The following is a 27,958-nucleotide window of genomic DNA, read 5'->3' on the forward strand; positions in this document are numbered from 1 at the left end:
ATGTCCTTCAGCTGCTTAATTCCATATGGACCAAACTTGGTTGAGAACTACATCCAAATGGCTCCAAATCAAAATCACCATGGATATCGGAGCTAAAATTTGACAATGATCAAAGTTAATGGCGATTTGACGATGGTGGTGAGCCGTAAATGCGATATTCTAAGTTCGACTCATTAACAAATTGTTATATATAATAAATATTAAATAAAATCATGAAAGAAAATAAATATATTTTTGGTGAACAAGAAAATAAATCTATTATATCAAGCAAATTGTTGGGAATGATGGTTAAATTTTTGAAACTCCTATTATGTCCTTTATTGATTGAATTGTTTAAAAAATAAAAATGATATTACAAGGCTAAAATAGTAAATAAACAAAATCAGTTTTTTCTTTTCAAGAAATTACAAACAAAAAATAAGGAAAAAAAAAACCCCACGTTTGTAACTGTCAGTGGTAATTTGCTGCGTTTAATTTTTTTTTTCAAAGATTCCCACAGATGGCGCCAATTTTAGTGCTCAAGATTCATGGTGTTGTTGAATCTTGTTAATGCTAACACAGGTCTGAAGTCTCAGCTGATTTAGAGAGGGAATGCAATAGTGTCACCTATCAAGTAAATTACCCTAGCGTCAAGAGTGAGACCTCGGTTGGCGCTCTTCATTCCTCTGATGCCTAAGTCAATGAATGTATTTATGTTAACAGAGTAACGTTAGGTTAGTAATAAATGTGTGTCTTAATAGAGAGAGAGAGAGAGAGAGAGACCTTTTATAGCCGAGTGGAAGGAGGAGTTCCATTTTGTCTTTGATGTGGGACTTATATGCATCAGTTTTCAGCTTTTGGACCCTCCTGAGTGGTCATGTTTTTGACACTCGTGAGGACTCATCATGAAGTTTTCAGGCCTGAACTTGACTCAAGCTACAGTCCTACTTCCTGTGTTGCCAGAGGTAACACTGGTAAGGCTTTTGGACGTTCAGAGGTTGCTCCAAGTCCTAGCTGTATTATATTAAGCAAATTCTTACTTCGCATGGTTAAATATTTGAAACTCCTATTATGTCCTTTGTTAATTGAATTGTTTAGAAAATAAAAATTATATTAGAAGGCTAAAATATAAATAAATCAAACCAATTATTTTCCCAAGAAATGATAGACAAAAGATAAGGAATGATAATCGAACGAGTTAACGTCCTAATTGGATGGTAATCGAACGAAATGATCTATTGGATGAGAACTGATAGTGCATGGGTGTTTTTGATGAAATTAGAAGTTCATGGACTGAATCGATTTTGCACCTAAAGTACGAGGTAGTAACCAATATTTAGCCCTTAAAAATTTAAATGAAGTATTGGTTTGGAAATTTAGTATTTTGGTTACCTTATAGTTTATCGTTCTAGGAAATATTTTGGTTATGGAATTCAATTTTTGGGGATATTATTTAAAATTTAAAAATATTCGTTATTATAAACGGATCAGATTAGAGAATCGCGTATCTATTAATTCGCCAGATACGAATTTAAATTGAGCTATTAACTATCCGTCGAGTTATCGGATCGGGCCAATTTTTTTTTAATTTTTTTTTATAAGTTTTTTTTTTTTTTTGAAATACGGCTGCCCTTAGGCCATGATCATTGATGAAGGGAGATGCTCCTCTCCTAAGCTTCTTATCTACCTTAACCTGCCTAAGCTTTTAATGGAAAATTGATGCGTGTATAAAGGCAAATCTAAAGGCTGATATTGATTTGCCCACTATACTTTCAATCCTTCCTCTATACTTTCAATCTCTATTCGCGACCAAGTCTGAAACTCTTCACTAAAGACTTTCTTCGCATCCACAGCCACCTCTGGTGACGGCACCAACGGGCTTTATCAATGCCTCGAAGACCTCTCCCCTTCCTAGTGCAACACCTGCATAAGCAAGATTTCCCCTTTAGTCAGCCAACTCTGCTGAAAACCTCCACCGACCAATTAGCCCTCTGCTTTTCCCTCTCTTATCATTCATTTCTCCTCCTCTAATAAATCAGGGGATCTTGGATAGAACTAAAGGTTGGTAGAATTGAAGATTTCAAGCAAATTTCCTTCCATGAGAGAGAGAAGATCTGGAAACTGTGGCAAAGAAGAAGTCAAGAAACCGGGTGTATTTGTTGAACTTGTATCTTAACATTTCACCAAATTAATGATCAACGGGCAATGATAGAGGGCCTCAATGAGGCCTAAGATTTATGGCCTCAAATCCTGTGTGTCATGCCATGTAAGCAAATACAAATTTTATTTTCAATTCCACATAATATATCTTGCCACATCATACTATTACAACACCAACTTTGCCCTTTTATATTTCCTTTTAAGGTGTTAGAGGGTGAATCAATTATATTAATGAATTTAATTAAGTGACGAAAAAAAACAAGCTATTAATTATGTATTAATTTAAGAGATATGTCTACAAAGACCAATACTTTTCTACTTAACATCAAGGGTCGTTAAAATCAAGTAGAGCCGCCTCCCTTTCTCTCTACTAGGGTTAGGGTTAGGGTTCTTTGCTTCTCTCTTTCAGTGTAACCATGAGTTCCGTTGATGCCATGGCCGCAAGGCTAGCTTCATCTCTCGCAATTGCTGAAGGAAAGAAACAGATTGACCTCCGTCCTACGCAAGGTCAGGGTTTGCGTCAGTCGGAGGTTTTCATGGTGGGGAAGTTGCTCACTGCTCTGGATTATAAGATCCGATCCTTCCTTGGGATGTTCCGCAATGCATGGCGGATCAATGGATCCTTGCGTGTGGAGGAGACGGATAGTCAGAGGGTTCTTTTCATTTTGTCTGATCCTTCGGATCGAGTTCGTATCTGGAAGGGCGCCCCATGGGGGTACAATCATGCACTAGTGGCGCTGGCATGTTATGATGGTGTGACGCCCGTGGAAAAGGTTCCTCTGACCATGGCCTCATATTGGATAACACTGCAAGGTATTCCTCCTGCGTTTCGGTCTGAAAGAGTGATGACTATGATTGGTTACACACTTGGGGATTTTCAGGAGATCGATAAGACGGGGAAGAAGGCCGGAAAGCTCCGCATTCGGGTGGAAATCCCGCTGAACAAGCTGATACCATTTAAAAGATGGTATTGGGTGGAAGACGAGGTTGAATTCCTCTGCAAATTCAAGTATGACAGACTGTTTGGCTGATGCTCCATCTGTGGATTGGTGACACATGTAGGCTTGCCTTGCTCGGGGCCGGCGTTGGAGGAAGATGATGACGGGGCTTAGAGGACGGTGTTGGGATCGCAAAGTGCACCTGCACCGCCAGTGACTTTGATTGGAGGTATGCAGATGCAGCCGGGAGCTTCAGCTTCGAGTTCGGGGACGAAAGGAGGCAGCAACTCACTTTTGAATGCTCGGGTTTTGATTCATGGAAAAACCCTAGTTTTTAAGACCCCTATCCCTCAGCCGGTTGTGGAACCTCCTCTGAGCTCTTTCTTGACCAAACCTCGACGACAAGTGGTGATCAGAGAGCTCCAGGAAACTGCTATGACACCGGAGAGAATAACCGGTAAGTGTAGAGGTCGATCTGAGGAGGGCGTGACTATCTCCCCCAAGAAGTTAAAGCTTAGCTTGGCTGTAGGCAAGCGTAATCTGCATTTGGAGCCGGAAAACCTAGGGTTGGTATCATTGCCGGAGGAGGGCAAGTCTAGTAGTGGAAAGAGGAAGCGAGGTCGTCCGGTTGGTAGTAGGAATAAGCTGCCATCTGGGGAGAAGAAAAAGCAAGGTGCAGCAAATGAGGCTGGGCAAGTGCAGAAGACTCCCAAGACGAATAAGGTGAAGACTACATCTGCTGGTATGAGCTCCAACTCAAAAGGGAAGGAGCTAGTTATTTACTAATTTTATTTCAGTTGGGTATGAGCCTGTGTGAGATGGGACAAGATTCTATGAGTCTTCTATGACATTTCTAGTTTTTCAGTTTGTACCACAATTGCGTGATTGGCAAACTAGGGCTAGTTGAATGATTTCCTTTCCGTAGGAGGCGAGGTTTGTCTTTTTCTTATTTAGGCTCGCTTAAATGTGAGCGTCCCAGAGATTCTTAAGAGTTTGCTTTGATTTAGATAGGTAGTTCGGATTTTCTTGCCGGATGGCTTATGTAAACTTTGTAGACTTTAGCTTTTGGCTGTTGATCTAATGCATTCAACTTCTATTTCAAAAAAAAAAAAAAAAAGACCAATACTTTTCTACATTTAATTAAATTCTTTTCTATAATTTTTCTTTCCAAATAGCATTAATATATTGAATTAGGTGTCAAAAAATAGGCATTAACTTTTCTTTCCAAATATTGATTAATTTCGCCAAAAAAAATAGCACTAATAAATTGAATTGGGAAAATACGTGTTTCTAAATTAAGAGGTAAGAAAAAAATTTCATGTTAGTAGTAGTCATTAATTATCATCCACAACCTAAATATAAGACAAAAAACAAACAAAAAATAATTAATTCAAATATAGTGTTTAAACCCTAGATAAATAGAAAAAAAATGAACAAAAGAATATATATAATCATACAAATATGTACTTTTCACTAGGGCTGTCAATGGGTTGTGTTAAGTTGGGTTCGTGTCGGGTCAAGATATTTGTCGTGTCGTAAAATACAAACCCAAACCCAACCCATTTAATAATCGTGTCAAAAATTTAAACTCAAACCCAACCTACTTATTAAACGGGTTACCTGTTTCCAACCCGCTTAACCCATTTAACAAATATATCTGTTGTGTTAGATAAAATGACCTAATTTAAGGGTTAACAATGCGACCCGTTTAACTAAAAAAATGCATAAATTGATTAAATTCACTAAAAACTCTACAAGATGAAGAATATAAGTAATTATATATATTTATAAATAATTAAATCCAATAATTATAAACCAAAATATTTCAAACTGTCTAATCCTATGATCAAATACTTCAAACATCCAAAATTTCAAGAAGAAGTATAGCATAATCGGGTTATACGGGTTCACTTCGAGTTGGCGGGTTGACCCGTGGCCGACCCATTTATTAAATGGGTCATGGCGGGTTGACCCACGGCTGACCCGCTTTTTAATCGTGCGGGTTCAACCCGCTTTATTTCGTGCGGGTTTCGAGTCGTGTTATCGGGTCATGTCAGAATTGACAGCCCTACTTTTCACATTATATTTTTAAAATTTACATGAACCCAATAAAGGTTGAATTCATATACATGTGTTATGCAAATCTATTAATCGAATGTATGTGCAAATCTATTGACTGAATTACATGAAATTTTTTTATTCATGATTGAAGAAAAAAAAATTGTTGTTTAAATCTAAGCATGAGTGTAATGAAAAGAAAAAATGAAGGAAAAAAAAAACCAAAATAATTTTTTCTTTTTAGAAGAAAGCTAAAATAACTTGGAGTCATTAGATTATGGAAGGATAAGATGGTCTTTTTCTTAAGAATTACATGACATGATTTGACACTTAAGTGATGTATGTAGGTGACATGACATAACACATAAAATTGAGGCCACAAATCTTAAGCCTCATTGAGGCCGCAAATTATTTTCCATGATCAACAATCACATGCCGCATGAAATATGAAAGGTTGGTAGGAGTTAAGGATCTAATTATCATGAATAAAATCTTTAGTCCAGAATTAATTATCTTATTTAATTAAGGCTATAGGTATTTGGTATGCGTTCGTATTTACTATGTGGTCAAATTAAGCCTAACATGATTGAATCTGACCAATAATGCGTTCTACCTAACACGATTGAATCTGACCAATAATGCATTCTACCTAACATAACCCATATCTTTATTGTACAAAGTCGAGTCTGGCGGCCCCTTAGGCCTATCATCACATGTGGACGTCGATCGACCTAATTACCAAGTAATGATATATACATCACATATGTATGAAAACAGTTCTTACTCTTAGCTACTTTGATCGGTCTCCCCTTCTTTCCACTACAAGTCGATCAATTTCTGATGGCTGAAGCACTCATTTCCGTTCTCCTAGAACAATTGGCTTCAATCACCCGTCAACAGGTACAACTACAAGTGAAATTGGTAGTTGATGTTAAGAAAGAAGTTGAAAATCTCTGCCACAATTTCCAAGCTATAGAAGCCGTGCTCAAAGATGCAGAGGAGAGGCAAGTGAAGGAGGCTTCTGTTAAATTATGGCTGGATGATTTAAAGGATGTGTCCAACGAGATGGAGGACGTGATGGATGATTGGAACACTGAAATTCTGAGGCTACAAATTGAGAAACAAGAGAAAGCAGCGGGAAATGCTCTTGAAACGACTAAGAAGAAGGTATGTCTATGCATTCCTACTACTTTCTTTTGTTTTGGCCAAGTTAGTAGAGTTATTTTTCGTCGCGACATTGCTCAAAAGATTAAAGATCTCAGTGAAAGGTTAGCAACAATTGCTAATATGAGGCAAAATTTTAACTTTCAGTACACAAAAAGTGGTATTGAACATATTGAGCGACAAAAGACCACTTCTTTTGTCGATCAAACATTTGGTCGGGTAGATGAAAAAATTTCTTGGTGGGCATGTTGTTGAGTGAGAGTAATCTTGAAGGGCAAAACCTCACTGTCATCCCAATTGTAGGGATGGGTGGAATTGGTAAAACAACCCTTTCGCAACTAGCATATAATGACGAAAAAGTGAAGGCTAATTTCACAAAAAGAATATGGGTTTGTGTCTCAGACCCATTTGATGAGCTCAACATAGCCAAAGCCATCATTGGAGCCCTTGATGGAAATGTCAATTCCATTTCGAATGACCTAGAAGCTTTCTTCCAATGTGTGCACAAGTCTATCGAGGGGAAAAAGTTTCTCCTTGTCTTAGATGATGTGTGGAACCAAGACTATAGGAAGTGGGAAAATTTGAAGCTACCTTTACATAATGGTGCTGTAGGTAGTAAAATAATAGTCACTACACGAAAAGAAGAAGTAGCTAGGATGATGGGAGCACCCGATAACACAATCAATTTGAAGGTGTTAAGTGAAGAAAATTGTTGGTCACTGTTCACTAGAATTGCCTTTACCAACAGAAACCAAGATGATTGTCAAATTTTGGAACCTATTGGTAAGGAAATTGTAAAGAAGTGCAAAGGGTTGCCACTTATTGCCAAGACTTTAGGTGGTCTCATGCGTTGTAAGAAAACAAAGAAAGAATGGCAAGATGTTTTGAATAGTGAGATATGGGAGTTAGACATAGTGGAGCAACAAGTTTTCCAACCGTTGTTACTAAGTTATTATGATTTAACTTCAATAATCAAGCGTTGTCTCTTATATTGTGTTACCTTCCCAAAAAATCATATAATTGAAAAAGAAATTTTGATTGAGTTGTGGATGTCACAAGGTTTTCTTGGTTCATTTGGGAACAAAGAAAAGACAATGATAAACATTGGAGAATCATATTTCGATAACTTGGTAATGCGATTTTTCTTCCAAAATTTGAAGAAAGATGAATTTGGAGATATTGAACATTGCCAAATGCATGATATTGTGCACGACTTTCTCCAATATTTAACCAAAAATGAATGTTTAATCGTTGAGAAAAAAGGTGCTGAGGAGAGAATAGAATTTCCAGCAGACAATAAGCTCCGTCATTTGACCATAATGTTTGCACCGATAGGACGTTTTACCCTTTCTTTTGACCATTGCCAACGTCTGCGGACCATTACAACATTTAATTGTAAAATTACAAGTTTTACGCGAGAGTTGATTTTACAATTAAAATGCGTGAGGACGTTGAATTTGAGTGACAACTATATTGAAGAAATTCCGGACGAGGTTGGCGGGTTGGTGCACTTGAGGTATTTGGATTTATCTCGTAATCGGAAGCTGAAGAAATTACCTGATAGTTTGTGTAATTTAGTCAATTTGCAAACCTTGCGAGTTGATTGGTGCATTAGCCTTGAAAAGTTCCCCGAGGCCATGGGAAAGTTGACCAGCTTGCAGCATCTTCATGCTAATCTTGGTTTTTGCGACATTGATAAACTACTGAAGCTGCCCAAATCAATTGCGATGTTGAAAAGTCTACGGACGCTAGATGTTGAACCTGTGTTATTAATTGAAGGTGAAGGTGAAGGTGGAGATGAAGAACGATTGAGGTTAAATGATTTGAGAGACATGGACGAGCTTCAGGGGAAACTTTGGATCGTATTAAAGGGCAAATTGAAAGATAGTGCGGCGTGTGATGTGGAGAATGGCCTATTGGTGAATAAGAAACACCTTCTTCATTTGAAACTAGGGTTCGCCTGTGAAAGCGAGGGCAACCAGAGTACCATCGAGGAAGCAGTATTGAATGTCTTACAACCAAATTCAAATCTTGAATCCTTATGGATCAGAGGTTACGATGGCAGAACCCTGTACCCCAGTTGGACCTCCTCTTTAATTAACTTGAAAAGCCTAACCTTCTCTTGGTGCTTGGTTTGTAACTATGTGCCTCTTTCGGTTTTGGGCAACTTGGGGTCCCTTGAGAGACTCAGATTTGATGTCATGCCACAAGTGAAAAAGGTTGGATTTGAGTACTCACTTGATCATCAAGTTATATTGTTCCCCAATCTGAAACAGCTCGAGTTCGCTGAAATGCCGGAGTGGGAAGAATGGGATTATCATGAGAATGATGCTACTTCATCGTCACCAACTTTTTTCATGCCACGCCTTTCTACTTTATCCATTGAATGGTGCTATAAGCTGAAGACATTGCCAGACTTCCTTACAAGGAAGACGCCGCTGCTTCAGAAGTTGATCATCAACGATTGTCCCATTGTCTCCAAAAGTTGCAAAGACAGGCAAGGCCCGGTGTGTTCCAAGATTTCTCACATCCCAAACATCCATATTGAATGGAAAACTATACAAAAAGATGGAGTTTGGATCAAACAGTAGGATTGATCAACAATGTCATCCATCCAATTCCTTGGTACGTAATTAGTTCACCAATGTTTTTTTTTTTTTTGTTAATTTCCAATTTTCACAATGATCTACTGCACACACACTATGCCAAAAAACGAATTAGACGACAGTTTTTAACTGTCGTCTGATAGTGAAAATTGATGTTGTTAATACTCCTGTCATCTGATGCAGGTATCAGACGACATCGTGAAACTATTGTCTGAATCCAATTTGGACAAGCACCGACATTAATATGCATGTTGTCTGAATACCATAAAGGACGACATACAGTATTCTGTTGTGCAAGTCATATTAAGTCGACAGCAATCTCATGGAAAGTAACTTTTGAAGCAAAGTTTGACAAGATCAGTTGTGTAGAAACTGTTGTCCCTTAAATGTTCTACATCAATTTTTTGAGATATGGCAGTTGTGTGAATTGAAGCAAAACAACGTAAGCTTGTAAAAAGCATTGTGTGTTTGGGTTTGATACTACAGAACATGGTACTTTATTATTGTGTTTTTTCTAGTTGGGCAATTAAAATTGTTTGAAAAGTATTGTAGTTAGACTGTTCATACAACAGTTTTTGAATACCATTTTATAATGTTCCATTGTCAAACAAATGTTAGAAAATAGTTTTCATTTGGAATGAAATGATTACGAAAGAGAGCCGCAAGACATATTATGCACCTAGCATTTAGCCAAAACTAATTGACCAACATTCAAAAACATATCCATTGATTAAACCTTCAAAACCTATTCATTCCATCATCACCCCAACATTAACATACTAACCCTACCTAAACATAAAGCCCAAAAACATCAAGCCAGAAACATATTGTACTAGTCCACTTCCTTGTCTTCATCAACTTCCAAACTCTATACCATTCCTTCCTCTTCCTTCTCAGCAAACAATATATCCAAAGTAGAACCCAACACCAAACATGCTAACATCAGCTCCAGCAGCCTAGACTTCCATCAATTCCTTGGTGCTAGACCTTGCAATGGCACCAAGGTTATTGACCAAATCTGAAAACACAAATAGAGCAAACTCATTAAGTACCATATATAACATCGATTTCAATATTGCAATACAGAAAAAGGGCAACTAAATGGTACATCATTTTGCTTCCCTGTACCCTTTCTTTTTAGTGTCATTTGTCTTTGATTCTAGATTGAAGAAGGCTCTGAAACCTCATAAAAGCTAGTACCTAACTCGACAAAACACATAATTTACTCACTAAGCTCTGAAACCATATTCAATGGTGTATCAGGTTTAAAATTTGAAGGGTTATAGGGCTCTGCCTTTTGGCTGAAGTTGGAAGCAGAAATTTCTGTGACCGACTTCAGAATTCAGAAATTCATAACTAATTCCAGCAAAATTTCATTTTGGGGTAATTCTAGTTCTAAATGACTCTTTAAGATGTGTACTAAAGAACTTTAGAAGAAGCCAAGATCAAATTCCCAGTAGATCAGTACAGTTTGACAAAAGAAAATGACTGGGTCGAAATTCCAGAAATATGAAAATGGCTAAAATCCCTTTCTTTGGTGAAATAGATGCTTACTTTCAAGAATGTCTTCATATGTGACATTGGCATATATGAGATGTGCATTCATGCTGTCACTAGGATCTTCCATTATGGCTCTAAAAACCTAAGAAAAATAACTATAAAAGCATATGTGGAGCTATGTGCAAAGCTCAGACTCCATCATACCTGGAACATTGGAGTGATGCCAGTGCCTCCAGCTAGCATCTGAAAAGCTCTAACTTGGTTAGGCTGATACTTGAATCGACCCTAGAGGCATATATTTAAACACTATTAAGTGTTGGTAATGACATATAGGCAGACCCAACACTGAAACCAATCCAACAACATACTATTCGTAAAGTGCATATTATATTTAAAACATTAATATAAATATCAGTTTTCTGCAATTAGCTATGTTAAATGCCTTTACAAAATGGAAAGAGCAAGCTTATCGCTCCATATATAAAGGACACAAAACTCAATTCTGCATCAAGGGCAATCTGGATATACACACAGTTTACCATCATAGAGGTAATGCTATAGCTGAGAAGATACTTACCCATAGTTGAGGAGATTCATGCTGGTAATGTTTGGTATTGGGCCAACCGACTGATTGTTAGACAAGTACTTGAACAGATGATCAATAGGTTACATTACTAAATTGGATTTCAAACATACGAAGGTACAATTTAACTTTGGATTGTCTCGCTCTTCAATGCTAAACAAAGACAAGGAAAGAAAACTAGATCAGTCCATATTGGTTTCATAAATGACAGAACATAGCCTCTGAACCCTCGGTGATCCACATTCTTTTGCACGAGAACAGCCTGCAAGAATAAGCAAGTAATACGTAAGAGAGAGGGGAAAAAAAAGGATGTGATACTCATCATTTGTTGAATGAGATTAGTTCACATTGAAGCTAAAACTCTACATATAGGCATAAACATGCGAACCAAAAGATAGACCAATGATTTATATAGTCTACTAAAACGCAGCTAATATCATCAATGTAGGGTTGCCATCCCATGTAGCTAGAAAAGGTTTCTATTGATGAGTAATATCATTGACTAACCAAAACTGAGCGCAAGTCATAACATAGCATACCAAAATTATCAGATCATACCACACTGAGCACTATCATTAACTAACCAAAACTGATGCAATTTCATAATCTTGTATTGCCAGTATTGGTATCAGATACATAATTTCATCTTCAACAGTATTCATTGGCATTTCAAAATTAAACAGATACACAAGTAAAATATCAAAGCTTTCTGAATGATTACTGAAAATTGAAAGCAATTGAGACTTAATCTTCCAATCCTAATTAAAAGAAACATTAAGCCAAATATTCCAGTTTCTCAGCAGCTAAATAGAGATTGAGCTCAACCCCGATTCGATGCAGATAAAAAAAAAATTTCAACTTGAACCTGAGACAATGAAAGGCGGTGGCGAGAGTCTACCTCTTTGAATAAGTTGCAATGAACCTGAAGCCAACTCCAGTTGGAAGAGGTCACAGAGAAAGCGAGATTGGTGATGTACGAGACCGCTGGTGGACCTACGCGAGACAGCTTTCGATCCTTGGATCGTGAGATAGCTTATCAGTTCTTGATCTTGGGGAGAAGAAGAAGAAGAAGAAGAACCGCAGATCACTATCACAATGAAGAAGAAGAAGAAGAACAAGGAGAGAGAGAACCGCAGATCGCTTTCTCCGATTTTCTATCTGTTTATGTAATTGATGACCGGAGTTGATGGTTTTGTGATTCAGGAGATGGAGAAGCCGCTAAGGAGAGAGATCGGAGATCTGAAAACGGAGGTTGTGAGGGAGCATCTGAGGAGCAAGAGGATCAGGCTCTGTGGATTGATGGAGCTCTTTCTTGAGGTTGCGGTGCTTTTCGTTCTTTGTGGTTTCTTGTTCACGATCAATAAATGGGTGGTTTCTTGAAGGTCCGGCGTTTGTGTGTGTGTGTGTGTGAGAGAGAGAGAGAGAGAGAGCGCGTTGGGGAGCTGGGCATCCGAGAGAAGATAGAGAGGTTTAGTCTGAACATCTATTTTTGCTTTCCCAAAATAAAACGATTAGTTTTGTGAAAAGCCTGGAGTTTAAATTTTGGTCAAAAAATGGGCGGGCAAAGTCGAAACAGGGAGTCAAAAAATTTGAGTTTTGGCCAAGTGTGGAACTCAGACAACATAAATTTATAGTCATTGTCTAAAGTAGAGTTACACAACAGAATAAAGCAGCAAAAAATAACTATTGTCTGAATTAGATTGGTCAGACAACATCAAAATACCACAATTATCTGAATAGTAATTGCACAACAATCAATGTAATAACTGTTGTCTGAAAAAACTCACTCAGACAACATCAAAATATAACCATTGTCTGAATGAAAATTGAACAACAGCAATGTAATAACTGTTGACTGAATCGAAAATTTGGACAATAGAATAATTCTTGCTGTCGTCTGATTATATCAGACGACAGTTAAAAATTTCGCTGTTGTTGGAAATGTGTCGTCTGATTCGTTTTTTTGGCATAGTGGCATAACTTGATATCCTCTACATCTTGATCAATGAATTAAAAAGCGCACCTCCTGAGGCTCAAAAAGCAGAAATCATGCCTGAAATTGAGTGTGTTTTGATGGTTAGGCGACGAGGCGGATGAGGCGGTTGAGGCATCGACCAAGCGTGAAAAGTGACGCCAAAGGCGTCAAAGGCGCAGGCCCAGCAACAAAAGAAAAATGATGTCGTTTTGAAACAGATCATGTTTTAAAGCCTTTAGGTCGCAGCTGTTCTGCTGTGAGTATTGGAGAGCCCATTTCAGCCCCCTCTCTTACAAGAGGCAGCAAGTTCGATCCCTAACCCAGAGTTCGATTTAGGAGTACGATTTCGATTCGCAGCAGTCAATTTGAACTTTGAAGGTATTATTGGAGTTCGATTTGCAGTAGGCCATTTGAAGGAATTGGAGTTCAATTCGCAGCTGTCCATTTGAAGGTATGATTCCAATTGATTCCGTTATAAATCATGAAAATAGTATCTGCGTTTGAGTTGTTCCCAGGGCGGATTCAGGTGGTGGCGAGTTTGTGCAGTTGCCCAACCTCGAATTTTTTAGATAGTTAAAAAGTTTAAGGCTGTGAAATCCATTCAATCTGTAAAAATGGCAGAACTGGGCAGCTGCCTCCATACGACGTCGTATATCTATCTGTAATATATTACATGTAATGTTTATTCACGATTGCATATTCACACCCCCAGCTTTTCTGTTTTGTATTTGATTTTTTTTTTTTTTTTTATATCTGTTCTCTAACATCAAGAAGCAACTCTTGCTAGGTTTTTCACCGGATGATGCATTTCCATTAGGAGCTCCGTGTGTATGGTAATGCATCAGAATTGCCTTTGTTCTCTTTTTTATATCTGTTACCATTTCTTTATTTCCTCTTCCTTGCAAGTGGCCATGGGTAGGGGCCTTTATCAATGCATTTAGGCTTCTTCTTTTTTATCTAATCTAGTGGCCGTGTGTATGGTAATGCATCAGAATTGTTTCTTGTGCTAATAGGCCAAGTAGTATATGATTGTCTCGAGTTAATTGTTTTTGAACAAATCCAAATAGGGCAACTATCATTCGTCGAAAGCTAGAAATGACCATTACATATCCTCCCTCTACCATCAAGGGGTAGATAAAGAGTTTGTGGTAGTAGCACAGTGATACATAGATTAGGTCCAATCATTTGACAGTTTCATGCTCCGAAAGGAAGCCTATAAACTATTAACTACTACATAGTATATAGACCGAGTAAACTAGACTCAATGACACTCACTAAAAAAAATAGAAGCATAGGTCCCTAACAAAGTAGGGAATTATTTTAATCAAAGACTAAATTAAAAGAGGGTCTAGACCAAAATCCAGCCCAACTAGCAGCCCAGCAGCCAAAAACTTAAAGGCCAACTGGGGCATCCACCAAAGAAAGTCCACACAAGCCCATCAGCAAGGTCAAGGTCTAGTCCACCTGCTTGTCCCCTCCCCGTCGTACGAAACAGCCAGGCAGAGCTTCGTCCACTGCATGCCGCCACGATCTGCGCCACCTCGATCCCTGCCGCCACAACCACGGCCCAAACCTCCGCGAAATCAAACCATCACGGCCCATGCTAGCACAGAAAACCAATCCCCAATCAGGTCTTTGACCCGCACACGACCACCTAGTCAGATCTGCAGCGCCGCCAACCAAAAACCTTCATTAAGGATCAATCGCCTGTCCTGTTTGCACAACCCTCCGCCTCGCACCAGCTCAGCCAAAACCAGCCAACAAGCCCCCAGCAGCACCTCCTTCGGCGGAACCCCACAAGCAATAGCGGTCAAAACCCATCCGACAGCAGACCTCAGGATGTCAGCGCAGCCGGAGGCCATCCCAGACGCCAGGGGGCCGCCGGACGAGCTCGAAATCGCACCCAGAAAAAACCGGCTTTTAGGGTTTAGAGAGAGAAAAAAGAACGAGTGAATGTCTTGAGTTAATTGTTATGACAACATAATTGTTTACAATTGTATAATACTAATTGTATAATATTCGTACCATATTCCACAGTAATTGAGTGTTAATTGATATGCTGCCCGAACTAGTCATGCTTTGATTTTTGGCAGATTGGATGATTTTGTGTAGGACTAAATATTGTTTAGTCATTGAGTTTTTGACCATAAAACACTTCAATCCCTGACCTTCTAATTTCACACGTTTAGTCGCTGTACTTCAAAATTTCAGACCAATAGATCCTTGCCGTCTAAAAGTCGTGGCGAAATATCTAGTATGCCCTCAGTTTTTTTTTTTTATAATAAATTTATTCCTTTCTCTTTTTTTATTTATTCTTTTTCTTTATTTTATTCTTTTTTTCAAATAGAAGGAAAGAAAGGAAAAAAAAACAGAACAAAAATAAACAGAAAGAAAGAAAGGGACAATAAATAATTAATTAATAAAAAAAAAAGAACTGAGGGCATAATAGACATTTCCCTGCGACTTTTAGACGGCAAGGACCTATTGATCGGAAATTTTGAAGTACAAGGACTAAACGTGTGAAATTAGAAGGTCAGGGACTGAAGTGTTTTATGGTAAAAAGCTCAAGGACTAAACAATATTTAGTCCTTTTGTGTAATAGCAATTGTATATTATATGTAATTAATAGGATGCTATGTTTAGTGCAGGTAACAATTGTTTTTCATCTTTGGTCTTTCAACTTTAGATCTTTGATTTCATTTTGTGTTGGTGATTTTGTTGAATCATATGGAGATGAGAGCTGTAGGGGAGATAGGAACTAGGACAAGACTTAACCCTTGTTGATCAAAACCCTTATTGTTGGTACCCTTCTTGAAAGTATCCATATACACGAAGAGATCCGTCAGACCGCAGTATAAGGCGATCTTAGGAGTCTTGGCGTAGGCTAGTCTTCTCGTCTGTAAGATTTTGTAAGCAAATGGGCCAAGGCGTGAGGAAAATAATGTGTTTGCCGCTGGCACTAGGGGCGACTGCCTCTGCTCGTAGCAATCTCTCTTCCAATTCTAGCATTTTATCCAGAATTAAGGATGTTGCATCAACAGTAGGTCGAGGTTGAGCCTAGTTGATGATGGGGGACAGTTGCTGGAGCGGTGGGATCTAGTTGGTTGCCATCATGCATTGCCCAACACTGAAGGAGTTGATGTTAGGGTGTGAATTAGCTACTTGCTTGTTGATTTTCCTTGGGCGCAATGCTCTTCCAAGTCCTTCAAGTTTAGAAGGCTGAGTGAAACGCCCATGTGCACTACTCGGTTTGCTGGAATTGCGCCAACCTTCGGTGTTATGCCATCTCTGACTCTTATGCCTTCATCTTGCCCTGCGCTATGTGAATATGCACTTCTCGGGGGGTGGATGCTCTTCCAAAGCCTTCTTTAGTTCGTCAAACTTTGCCAGCAACTTAGTAACCTAATGTTGGGACAATGTCTTTTCTTTGAGCTGCTGTTCACTCTCCCTGTTGGAGCAGTACAGGTCCGCCAATGCCATTTCTAGATTGGCTTTGAGATCCTAACTAGAGATTCGCTGCCGGCTTTTGCTAGGGTCGTTCTCCACTACGAAATAGGGTATTATCTGGAGTGATGATTTGACGTTGAGCATTAGGGTTTTGCAGAGTTTCAAACTCTAGCGCGTGCTACGAACGCCTAAGGGTGGGCCGGTTCAGGGTTGGTGCGCTGTTTTGACTTATCGGTTGCATCGTGAGTGGCCTTTTGATCAAAGATTCCCACAGACGGTGCCAATGTTAATGCTCAAGATTCATGGTGTTATTGAATCTTGTTAATGCTAACACGGGTCTGAAGTCTCAGCTAATTTAGAGAGGGAATGCAATAGTGTCACCTATCAAGTAAATTACACTAACGTCAAGAGTGAGACCGCGGTTGGCGCTCTTCTTTCCTCTGATGCCTAAGTCAATGAATGTATTTATGTTAACAGAGTAATGTTAATAGAGTAATGTTAGTAATAAATGTGTGTCTTAATAGAGAGAGAGAGAGAGAGAGAGAGAGAGAGAGAGAGAAAGGAACCTTTTATAGCCGAGTGGAAGGAAGAGTTCCATTTTGTCTTTGATGTGCATCAGTTTTCAGCTTTTGGACCCTCCTGAGTGGTCATGTTTTTGACACGCGTGACGAAGCATCATGTAGTTTTCAGGCCTGAGCTTGACTCAAGCTACAATCCTACTTCCTGTGTTGCTAGAGGTAACAATGGTAAGGCTTTTGGACGTCGGAGGTTGCTCCAAGTCCTAGCTGAGTATGGTTGGCAACATGGTACATGTACATTGTCCATGTATAATATATCGGTCACTCAAAAAAGAGATATATCAATAAATATTTCAAACATTGTTCACAACTATAATCACAATCAAAGCTTAGTTTAATCTGTAAGTCACACCTATAACACAATTTGTATTTGCTTCCTTATCAAAATATACTAGCCTCTTGGCATGCACTCCTTCCCCTCATCTCTATTTTCTGCAATGACCCAAATGATCTCACTATGAGAGGGATTTCCTAAAGGAGGATCAGAAAAAAAGTGTGTTCAAATCAGCATTAATTACTTATTAGGTAGTGTATAATCATATTAAAAACGAGCGTGCAGAAGGTCTGCGCTCATGCGTGCATAGTATTTTGTTTTATATTGTTTTACATGTGTAGTTGTAATTTTGTTACCATTAATACATCATATTTGACCATAGTTAATAGTCTGTTTTCGTATCTCTTTACACACATTGACAGACGATAGACGATCACAGACTTATGTTATACGACTTTCGCTGTGAAATTAGCATTACATCATATGCAGCTTGTTTCAATTCATTTGCTTATGGGGGATATATTAGCCCTTAAGCTATAAATCCATAATAACTCTAAGTACCTTCCCTACTCATTGTCAATGTCAATTTCTTAATTACTACCGCTAACAGTACTTTAGTTGGTTAGTGGTCCGTCTTTTCATCTATGTGTGTGAAGACATACCATCAAATATTCCTCATAGAAAATGTCGAAAAGAAAGACAATGTACCTCCTTCTCTATAGCATCTACTCCGTCAAGTAGAGAGAATTCAATAATATCTTTCACAATTAAATTGTAACATCTCAAACACTTTTAATTTCTCAAACTACCAAAAACAAAATCAAGGCCAGCCCTCAATTAACTTTGCAAATACTTGATCCTCCTGAGATCTTCATTTTAACTTTGTGTTTGGCCTTTCACTCAGACCACTGCACCATTGGCTATATGCTTGAGCCTTTCTCGTCATATTCAACTCCGAATAAGAAAGGAGAAGAGACACATAACAGCTTATTTGTTATTAAAAGAAGCAAACCAGCAAAATAGTAAAGGAAAAAATAGTCGAGCAAAATAAAAATTTATTCAATAAACTAATCATAGAGAAAGAATAAATAACTTACAAAACCAAACTCAATGAACCTTATGCTTCAGTTTCAATAAGTTCCTAGGATAACTGGATTCATATTTGAATTGATATCACTACTTGCATGGAGGAAAACTCCACCCTAGCAGCCTCTTTACCTATTGCAGTCGACATTGGGAACAAAGCCAGTGACTGAGCCTGCCTCCTTCTGAATGACTGAAAGTGGAAAACTAGTTTTCAAACTTCCCACAGGTGGGATATCATTCAAAACCAGATCCAACAAAATAGGGTTTAGACTTCATGAAACCATTAGTTGTCAACGTTGCATGGCCTCCCTTTCCAACGAGCAAAGCCTCTGCACCATTCCCAGAGGAACCCGATTCAAGTTCCATGCGAACCAAATCGGTGCTACCCATCCCCAAACCTTTGTCTGTCACAGAAGGACCATCCTCTATCCCCGAGGTAAAAGATAATCCTGCCATGGCCATCGTCGGTGGCTTCGCCTGAACCTCCTCCTTCTCTTTGATCAATAACTTATCATAACCTAGGGCATCATGGAAGAACAGTCCACATTCATGACAAAATCCCTTAACTTTCTCATAGATGAAAGTTAACTCTGGTCTCACAATTGGAGAAAACTCAAAAACCTTCTAGACACGAATTTGGCGGCGAACATCAATATTTTGAGTCTTCGTTCTTCTTCTTTCCTTTTCAAAGCATTCTGATCCACCCCCATCACCATTCCTAGTGACGCACCCACCATAGCCAGAGCCGTCTTATTTCTCAGAGCAAAAGGAAGACCCTTCACGACTACCTGTTGGAGTTTGAATAGAGATCTGTCTCAAAGGGATCAGTCTAAGATTTTCTTCCTCACTCAGATCCGTCTCAAGGGGAGGTACCTCTCCAAGATCTGTCTAGAAGAGATTTCTCCATCTCAAAGGGATATTACCTCTCCAAGATCTGACTGGAGGAGATTTCACCTCACTTGAATCTTCCTCAAAGAGATTTCTTCTCACTTAGATTTAGCTCAAGGAGATTTCCAAACGCTGCTGGATATCTAAGTCAGTTATATTAGAGTTTGAATAGAATTTCAGTTTTTGTAATTTGGAATCAAAAGGACAAGTCTGATCAACTTACCTTTTGAGTTTGAACTAAAGAGGCTATTGAAAGGATAAGTCTAAACAACTTACCTCTTCAATTTAAACTGAAGTAGTGTCTCAAACTTTATATAAACCCAACAGGCCTTCCTCTCCACAAAACACAACAACGTATTTCCTTTTGAAAGAACGTATTTCCTTCATTTCTTTTAGAGAGAAAAAACACTGAGTACGTTTGCTAGAATTCAAGGTCTGGTGCTAGGCTCTTGGATTATCGATAGTTGTATCCTGGTAGTCAAAAGCCTAACGAACTACAAGCACTGAGTATGGGTGAAATTCTGTCTAAAGGACATTGCCAATTTGCAAGCCTCTATCAAATCACAAGGCAGTTCTCTTGCAATTACAATTCCTTTATCTCAAATACATGTTGTGTATTGTAATCTATATACTATTATATACATTATTGCTATAATTACTTATATATATTGTAGAAGCGTATTTTCAATTCATTGATACAAATCCAACAATCTTTAGACAGAATGTATGGATCAAGTATCAGTGAATGGCGTCAAAACTCATGTTGAAAAACCAGAAAAATTCAAGGGCGTGGACTTTAAACGCTGGCAACAAAAAATGTTGTTTTATCTGACAACATTGAACCTTGCTCATGTTGTGAAGGAAGAAGTTCCAAAGGCAGAATGAGATGACGTGACTGCAGAACAATTGAATGCAATTGATGCCTGGAAACATTGTGAGTTTCTCTGCAGGAACTATATTCTCAATGGTCTGGATGATACTTTGTATGATGTATATAGGTCATACACCACTGCAAAGGAACTTTGGAATTCTTTGAAGAAAAAATACAAAGTTGATGACGCAGTTTCAAAGAAGTTCATTATTGGAAAATTTCTGAACTATAAGATGGTGGACAACAAGACTGTTGTTAGTCAAGTTGATGAACTCCAAATCATTCATGAACTTCATGCTGAAGGTATGGTGATTAATGAAAGCTTTCAAGTTGGTTCTGTTATAGAAAAATTACCACCTTCTTGGAAGGATTTCAAAGTGCATTTGAAGCACAAGAAGAGTGAAATAACCATGGAGGATCTGGTTTTGAAACTACGAGTTCAAGAAGACCACCTGAAAAGTGAGAAGCAGCCCGATGGATCTGTCATCGAAGCTAAAGCAAATATGGTTGAGGGAGAAACTTCTAAACTAAAATTCAAAGGCAATAAACATGTTGTCAAATACGCAACAAAAACTAAGAATTTCAAGAAAATTAAAGGTGGTTGCTGGGTGTGTGGAAAGCCTGGACACAAGGCACAAGAATGTCGTCACAAGAAAAATGCGCCTACTGCCATTAGGAATAACTACAACAACAACAACCAAGCAAATGTGGCTGTGGCTGTGGCTATGGAGGATTTTGTGGCTGTTGTTTCTGAAGTCAACTTGGTGAATGACAATAAGGACTGGTTGATTGATACCGGTGCGACAAGGCACATTTGTGGAGATAGAAATCTGTTTACCACCTATCAACCACTTGATGGTGAGGAGCAATTGTTCATGGGAAATGCATCTGCATCAAGTGTTGCTGGAAAGGGTAATGTGGTTTTGACATTCAATTCTGGAAAAAAAACTCACTCTAACTGAGGTGTTACTTGTTCCTGAAATTAGGAAGAATCTTGTGTCTGGTCCTTTGTTGAGCAACAAAGGATTTAAGCTTGTTTTTTAATCTGACAAGTTCGTTCTCACTAAGGGAGGAACTTTTGTAGGAAAGGGCTACCTGGCAGAGGTGCTCTTCAAACTCAATCTATATGTATATGATGTTGCTAATAATAATATATATAATGCTTCTACTTACTTGCTCGAGTCTTCTAATTTATCGCATGCTAGATTAGGACATGTTAACTTTCGTTCTTTACATAGAATGATTAATCTTGGTTTGCTGCCAAAATGCACAATAGATGCTGCACATAAATGTGAAACTTGCACAGAATCAAAATTTGCAAGGCAAACTTTTATATCACTTTTTGGTAGATCAAATGAGGTGTTGGGATTGATTCATAGTGATTTATGTGACTTTAAATCCACACCAACTCGTGGGGAAAAGAACTATTACGTTACTTTCATAGACGATTGCAGTAAGTACTGCTATGTTTATCTAATACATAGCAAAGATGAAGCTTTGAATATGTTTAAGACATATAAAGCTGAAGTTGAGAATCAACTCGATAAGAAAATTAAAATTCTACAATCAGATAGAGGAGGTGAATATGAGTCCAACGCATTTGCAGAATTTTGCTCCTTACATGGCATTATTCATCAAACAACTATACCATATTCCCTGCAACAAAATGGAGTTGCTGAAAGAAAGAACAGAACATTTAAAGATATGATAAACTCCATGTTAAATAGCTCTGGACTTCCTCACAATTTGTGGGGTGAAGCATTACTTACTGCTAATGCAATCTTGAATAAAATCCCACATAAGGGAACCAACAAGTCTCCATATGAAATATGGAAAGGAAGAATACCTACGTATAAAACATTAAAAGTGTGGGGGTGCCTTGCTAAGGTTCAAATTCCTTTTCCAAAGAGGAGCAAATTATTAGGACCAAAAACAATTGATTGTGTGTTTATTGGATTTGCCAATAATAGTGCAACATATAGATTCGTAGTATTTAAATCAGAAGTGACTGATATATATGTAAATACTATTATAGAATCTGTGGATGCAGAGTTTTTTGATCGAAGATATATTTCCATACAAAACTAGAGTATCTTCAAATAAAAGGAAACATGATTCAAGTCATATTGATAACGCTACATCATCTGGTGTCCAAGGAAATGACCTGGAACCAAATGCTATCAATAATGACGATTAAGAATCAGACTTGGAACCAAGAAGGAGTAAGAGAATCAAAATTTCCAAGGACTTTGGACCCGAATTTCTCACTTATATAATTGAGTTGGAACCACAAACATACAAAGATGCAATGACATCTCCAGATGCTCCTTTTTGGAAGGAAGCAATTAATAGTGAAGTTGAATCCATTTTGCAAAACAACACTTGGAATTGGTTGACTTACCTCCTGGTAATAAACCAATTGGATATAAATGGATTTTCAAAAAGAAATTGAAACCAAATGGTACCATAGACAAGTATAAAGCTCGTCTAGTTGCAAAAGGATATCGTCAAAAAGAAGGGTTGGATTTCTTTGACATTTATTCACCGGTCACAAGAATTACATCTATAAGGATGCTAATTGCAATTGCATCGGTGTACAATCTGGAAGTTCACCAAATGGATGTGAAGACTGCATTTTTAAATGGTGAATTAGATGAAGAAATATATATGGAACAACCGGAAGGGTTTGTGGTAAAATGTCAAGAAAAGAAGATTTGTAGACTTGTTAAATCCTTATATGGACTTAAACAAACTCCCAAACAATGGCATGAAAAGTTTGATCACACAATGACTACACATGCTTTTAAGATCAATGCATGTGACAAATGTGTTTACATAAAATTTTTTAAAAATTCTTGTGTCATTATATGTTTATATGTAGATGACATGCTCATCTTGCAATCCAACTTAGATGTCATAAATTCCACAAAGAAAATGTTGAACTTTAAGTTTGATATGGAAGATATGGGAAGAGCTGATGTGATTCTTGGCATTCGCATTCAAAGGAGTGCAAATGGATATGTTTTAACTCAATCCCACTATTGGAAAAAGTACTCAAGAAATTTGGTCACTTTGATAGCAATCCTGCCGTAACTCCTTTTGATGCCAATTGCAAGTTAAAGAAAAATGTTGGTGAAGGTGTATCACAATTGGAGTATTCCCAAGTAATTTGGATGTTTAATGTACATTATGAATAGTATTAGGCCGGATATAGCTTATTCCATAAGTAGGCTTAGTAGATACATCAACAATCCTGGAAAAGATCATTGGGAGACTTTAATAAGAGTACTAAGGTACTTAAAGTATACCATTGATTATGGGTTGCACTACATAAGATACCCTCCTGTATTGGAACGCTATATTGATGCTAATTGGATTTCAGATTGCAATGAATCTAAATCCACAAGTAGATATGTCTTCACTCTAGGAGGAGCAATAGTATCTTGGAAATCATCAAAGCAAACTTGTATAGCACGATCTACAATGGAATATGAATTTATAGCCTTAGATAAAGCTGGAGAAGAAGCAGAATGGCTTCACAATTTCTTAGATAATATTCCATTGTGGCCTAAGCCTCTTACAGCTATTTACATACATTGTGACTACATGTCAGAAATAGCTAGAGCAAAAAGCCATATATATAATGGTAAATCGAGGCACATAAGACGTAGGCATAATACAATTAAGGAAATGCTCAAAAATGGAACTATTTCCGTTGACTATGTTAAATCAAAAGAGAATATTGCAAATCCTCTTACAAAGGGTATACCTAGAGAGCAAGTAAAGTATACATCGAAGGGAATGGGTTTAAAGCCAATTCAATGAATCAAACTTGGCGGAAACCTAACCTAGTTGATTGGAGATCCCATGGTCTAGGTTCAATAGGCAAACTAGTTGAGTGAGATTCAAAACTTTGAACACACAACATAACTCATTCCTAAGATGGAAAAGTGTGTTACCTGTGACGAAGTGAAAGATTGAATTCAATATTCTTAATGACACTAATATGTTACATTTCAAGAGGAATACAGCAGGATATTCATAAATTAGGTGTCACCTATACGAGAGTAAATGTGGGGTTGCATTTATGAGAATTACATGATTAAATTCTCTAAAGCTCTCATGAATCCGGGATTTGTTCAGGACCAAAAAGAACACAAACGTATGAACTTAAAAGTGTCGGAAGTGATACGTGTGATGCTTGTTGTCTTGGCCTACTGCAACGGCGAATAGTTCAAGATTTTATATCCACTGCGTCACCAAGTATGTCCGATAAGTATTCACTAAGGTAGGTTCAAGTCCAAAAGACACCTCTCCTGATGCGTATCAATTCCAAGTTTCTCTCAAAATATTTCATCATTAGTACAATTCTACCATATTTCCTTATTTTCATCTTTCTATTCAAATGGGGGGGGACTATTGGAGTTTGAATAAAGATTTGTCTCAAAGGGATCCGTCTAAGATTTTCTACCTGAATCGGATCCGTCTCAAGGGGAAGTACCTCTCCAAGATCTATCTAGAAGAGATTTCTCCGTCTCAAAGGGATATTACCTCTCCAAGATCTGACTGAAGGAGATTTCACCTCATTTGAATCTTCCTCAAAGAGATTTCTTCTCACTCGGATTTAGCTCAAAGAGATTTCCAAACGCTGCTGGATATAACGTTGCTGGATATCTAAGTTAGTTATATTAGAGTTTGAATAGAGTTTCTGTTATTGTAATTTGAAATCAAAAGGACAATGATCAACTTACCTTTTGAGTTTGAACTAAAGAGGTTATTGAAAGGATAAGTCTAAACAACTTACCTTTTCAATTTAAACTGAAGTGGTGTCTCAAACTCTATATAAACCCAACAGGCCTTCCTTTCCACACAACACAACAACGTATTTCCTTATGAAAGAACGTATTTCCTTCCTTTCTTTCAGAGAGAAAAAACACTGAGTACGTTTGCCAGAATTTAAGGTCTGGTGCTAGGCTCTTGGATTATTGATAGTTGTATCCTGGTGGTCAGAAGCCTAACGAACTACAAGCACTAAGTAGGGGTGAAATTCTGTCTAAAGGACATTGCCAATCTGCAAGGCTCTATCGAATCACAATTTAATTCTCTTGCAATTACAATTCCTTTATCTCAGATACATGTTGTGTATTGTAATCTATATACTATTGTATACATTATTGCTGTAATTACGTGTGTATATATATATATATATATATATATATATATTGTAGAAGCATATTTTCAATTCATTGATATAAATCTAACACTACCCAGATCTCCATCATATTCAGCGGCACTTCCTCCACAAGACTAAATCTGTCGTATTCTCCCACCACCAAGATGGTATTACGATAGAACCAAAAGCCTCCATGCAAAATTCGATTACGGACAGCCTCATTCTCAAATTGAAACACAAACCGATCCCCTACATCCTGAACGGTAAGACCCGATCTAAGATGTCAGATAGTGGGGATGGTACCTTTGAATCCCGAAATCTTTGCTTTCGGCGCCACCAATCGACCAACCATATACCAAAGGCCATCCTGAAATGCATCAGCCCTTGCAGCCCCCAACGCAACCAGGGTCAAATCTGCATGGATCAGTGCCGCCTCAGTTTCATGCCCAATATCCGCCATCGAATAGAGACAGGTCAGATGGAGAAAGATGAGTTTTTGAAGTTTTTATCGATGTAGAGTTACAACGAGAAACCCTAGTAGAAACGGCTAGGTCAAGAAAAATAATATCGCAATGGGAATTTTTGCTAGTTTAATCTTTTGACTTCATCTCAACCTCTATATATAGTGACTGACTGACATATAATATATATATATATATATATATAGAAAAATTATCTTATATTTCTCCTGTTTTGGTGAAATTTCTCCGATATCATTAAATTATCCTCATGTCAGATTTTTGAGATATATTCTAATAAAATAAAGAAATATAAGTAAATTTGACAAGAGAAAAAAAAATCAAATGTAACTTAATTATTCACAGATAAACATCTATGACGAGGTTTTTTTTTTTTTTTTTTTTTTTTCTAATAATAAGAGAGAGAGAGAAGAGGAATGATCCTCTCTATCAATCCATGAGCTAAAAGGAAAAAAGAATACAAAGGAGGGGGACCAAAAACCAAAACCTCCCAATCTAAAATACATGCATAATGAATTTTTTTTTAAAAAAAACATGCATAATGAAAGTCTAGCTAGTTAACGAAAATGAAATTGAGGAAGACCCAACTGATCATTCCTATAATGCAAAAGGATAAATGGAGGAGGTGAATCCCACCACACCATTCCAGAAGAAGATGAGCTATAGTTTGATAAAAGCCTAAAACATTTGCAACTCTATTCTCTTTAGGGAAGATGTGAGAAGACCGAAATTCATCATAGAGATTTTGAACAAACAATTATTCCACTGAATCGAAGATTCCACCGCACAAGAAAAGGATTACGAAAATAATGATGGCTTAAGGACGATTTCTAGTCAGGGATGACTTAATAGATCCCCTTAAACGAGACTTGGGTGAGAAGAAATTCTCTCAAGGCAAATCGAAGTGAGAAGAAAATCCCCTCAAACTGAATTTGGGTGAGTAGTAATTCCCTCAAGGTGAATCTGGTGAGAAAAAAATTCCTCAATGTGAATCTGAGTGAGGGGAAATCATGATAAAGCAATTTCAGTTAAAGAAAACAAATCTGATTGAACTATGTTTCAAAAATTAAGTCACGCACCTTATCTTTCTCAATTATATGAACTGACCTCAATAATATAAAAGTTTCACAAAGAAAGAGAGACATGATGGATGTTTCCAACATTGAAAATTTTTGTATGAGTTGCCAGCATTGCTTATATTATTGTAAGTTGTCACCTGTATTCATTTTCTCTTCCTGAGAGCTCCTTACAATAAACCCTAGTGAATTGGGTTGTCCAGATGTACCATTTCAGCACTAAACCCATCCTGAATGAAAATTCCTTTCTTTAGTTTCAAAGAACCCAAAATAATATTTTCATTTGGAATTTCAACTCTCATTTGCTACTTGGTGATTACTTTCACACCTCATTTATTCGTTTAATCATTTAGTTGGTGATTACTCATTTTATCATCATCAGGATCAAGCTTGCAAGATCGATCAATCTCTGCCGTCTGATCAAGCTCCAGATTTGTTGTGCACCGCTGATCTTCAAACCTTGATTTTTCACTCCACACACAAAATCGTCCTTCAAGGCGGGTATGGGCGTGATCTAGAGGAGGAGGAGATTCCAGAACTGGGAAGGATCGGTCGAGGAGTCGCTAGAAATGGAAAATCTAACCCGGTTAATCCGTTGCCATTGTTTCGGCTTTCGATCTCTGTTTGAGGCGCTCTACCGGTGAAACTACTGCCAGGGATCGACGGAGGAGGGTTGGACAAGTCGATCTGGGCCGGGTTCGCAGTTGTACGGCGCCTAAAAATGGCGATGGGTCAGGGATGGGTCGGCTGGACTTTGTCGGGTCTGAGGAGAGAGAACATAGAGAAGTTGGGAGAGGAAAATGGAAAAACAGGAAATTCTGGGATTTATGAAAAAAATTCTGAATTTTTCCTATTTATAGAATTTTCCCCAATCTTCAATTGCAAATAACTTTCTCACACAAACTCCGATTGACGCGTACCGCATGTCCACGAACTTGTATTGACGCGCTCTACGACTTTTGTGAAAGAAGTTTTTGGAGAATCCCAACGTATAAAAAGTCAACATTTTGAACAAACAATTATTCCACTGAATCGAAGATTCCACCGCACAAGAAAAGGATTACGAAAATAATGATGGCTTAAGGACGATTTCTAGTCAGGGATGACTTAATAGATCCCTTAA

At 37.9% G+C, this 27,958-nt stretch overlaps 2 protein-coding genes and 1 long non-coding RNA gene across 7 annotated transcripts; 2 read left to right on the top strand and 1 right to left on the bottom strand.

Moving 5' to 3' along the window:
- Nucleotides 1-5,884: 5,884 nt before the first annotated feature.
- Nucleotides 5,885-27,872, top strand: LOC121048841 (putative disease resistance protein RGA3). Of its 5 annotated transcripts, XR_005801045.1 has the most exons (3): nucleotides 5,885-6,302; nucleotides 13,751-13,796; nucleotides 27,218-27,872. XR_005801045.1 is itself a non-coding variant. In XM_024306281.2 (2 exons), the coding sequence occupies exons 1-2, from the start codon at nucleotides 5,976-5,978 to the stop codon at nucleotides 27,461-27,463; spliced, it is 573 nt and encodes a 190-aa protein (XP_024162049.1). In that variant the 5' UTR covers nucleotides 5,885-5,975; the 3' UTR covers nucleotides 27,464-27,872. The 5 variants fall into 5 exon arrangements, 4 of the variants coding, with proteins under 4 accessions (XP_024162049.1, XP_040363530.1, XP_040363528.1 ...); XM_024306281.2 differs by lacking the exon at nucleotides 13,751-13,796; XM_040507596.1 differs by lacking the exons at nucleotides 13,751-13,796; nucleotides 27,218-27,872 and adding an exon at nucleotides 25,379-25,828.
- Nucleotides 6,313-9,461, top strand: LOC112169268 (putative disease resistance protein RGA3). The gene is made up of 2 exons (XM_024306280.2): nucleotides 6,313-8,924; nucleotides 9,089-9,461. The coding sequence occupies exon 1, from the start codon at nucleotides 6,545-6,547 to the stop codon at nucleotides 8,888-8,890; it is 2,346 nt and encodes a 781-aa protein (XP_024162048.1). The 5' UTR covers nucleotides 6,313-6,544; the 3' UTR covers nucleotides 8,891-8,924; nucleotides 9,089-9,461.
- Nucleotides 9,593-12,430, bottom strand: LOC112169270. The gene is made up of 4 exons (XR_002924604.2): nucleotides 11,887-12,430; nucleotides 10,983-11,250; nucleotides 10,610-10,690; nucleotides 9,593-9,923 (listed from the first exon to the last, which is right to left on the bottom strand). It is a non-coding gene; the product is annotated as an uncharacterized LOC112169270 (long non-coding RNA).
- Nucleotides 27,873-27,958: the final 86 nt, after the last annotated feature.

This window comes from Rosa chinensis, chromosome 6, assembly GCF_002994745.2.
Source record: "Rosa chinensis cultivar Old Blush chromosome 6, RchiOBHm-V2, whole genome shotgun sequence".
In the NCBI taxonomy this organism is placed as follows: Eukaryota; Viridiplantae; Streptophyta; class Magnoliopsida; order Rosales; family Rosaceae; genus Rosa; species Rosa chinensis.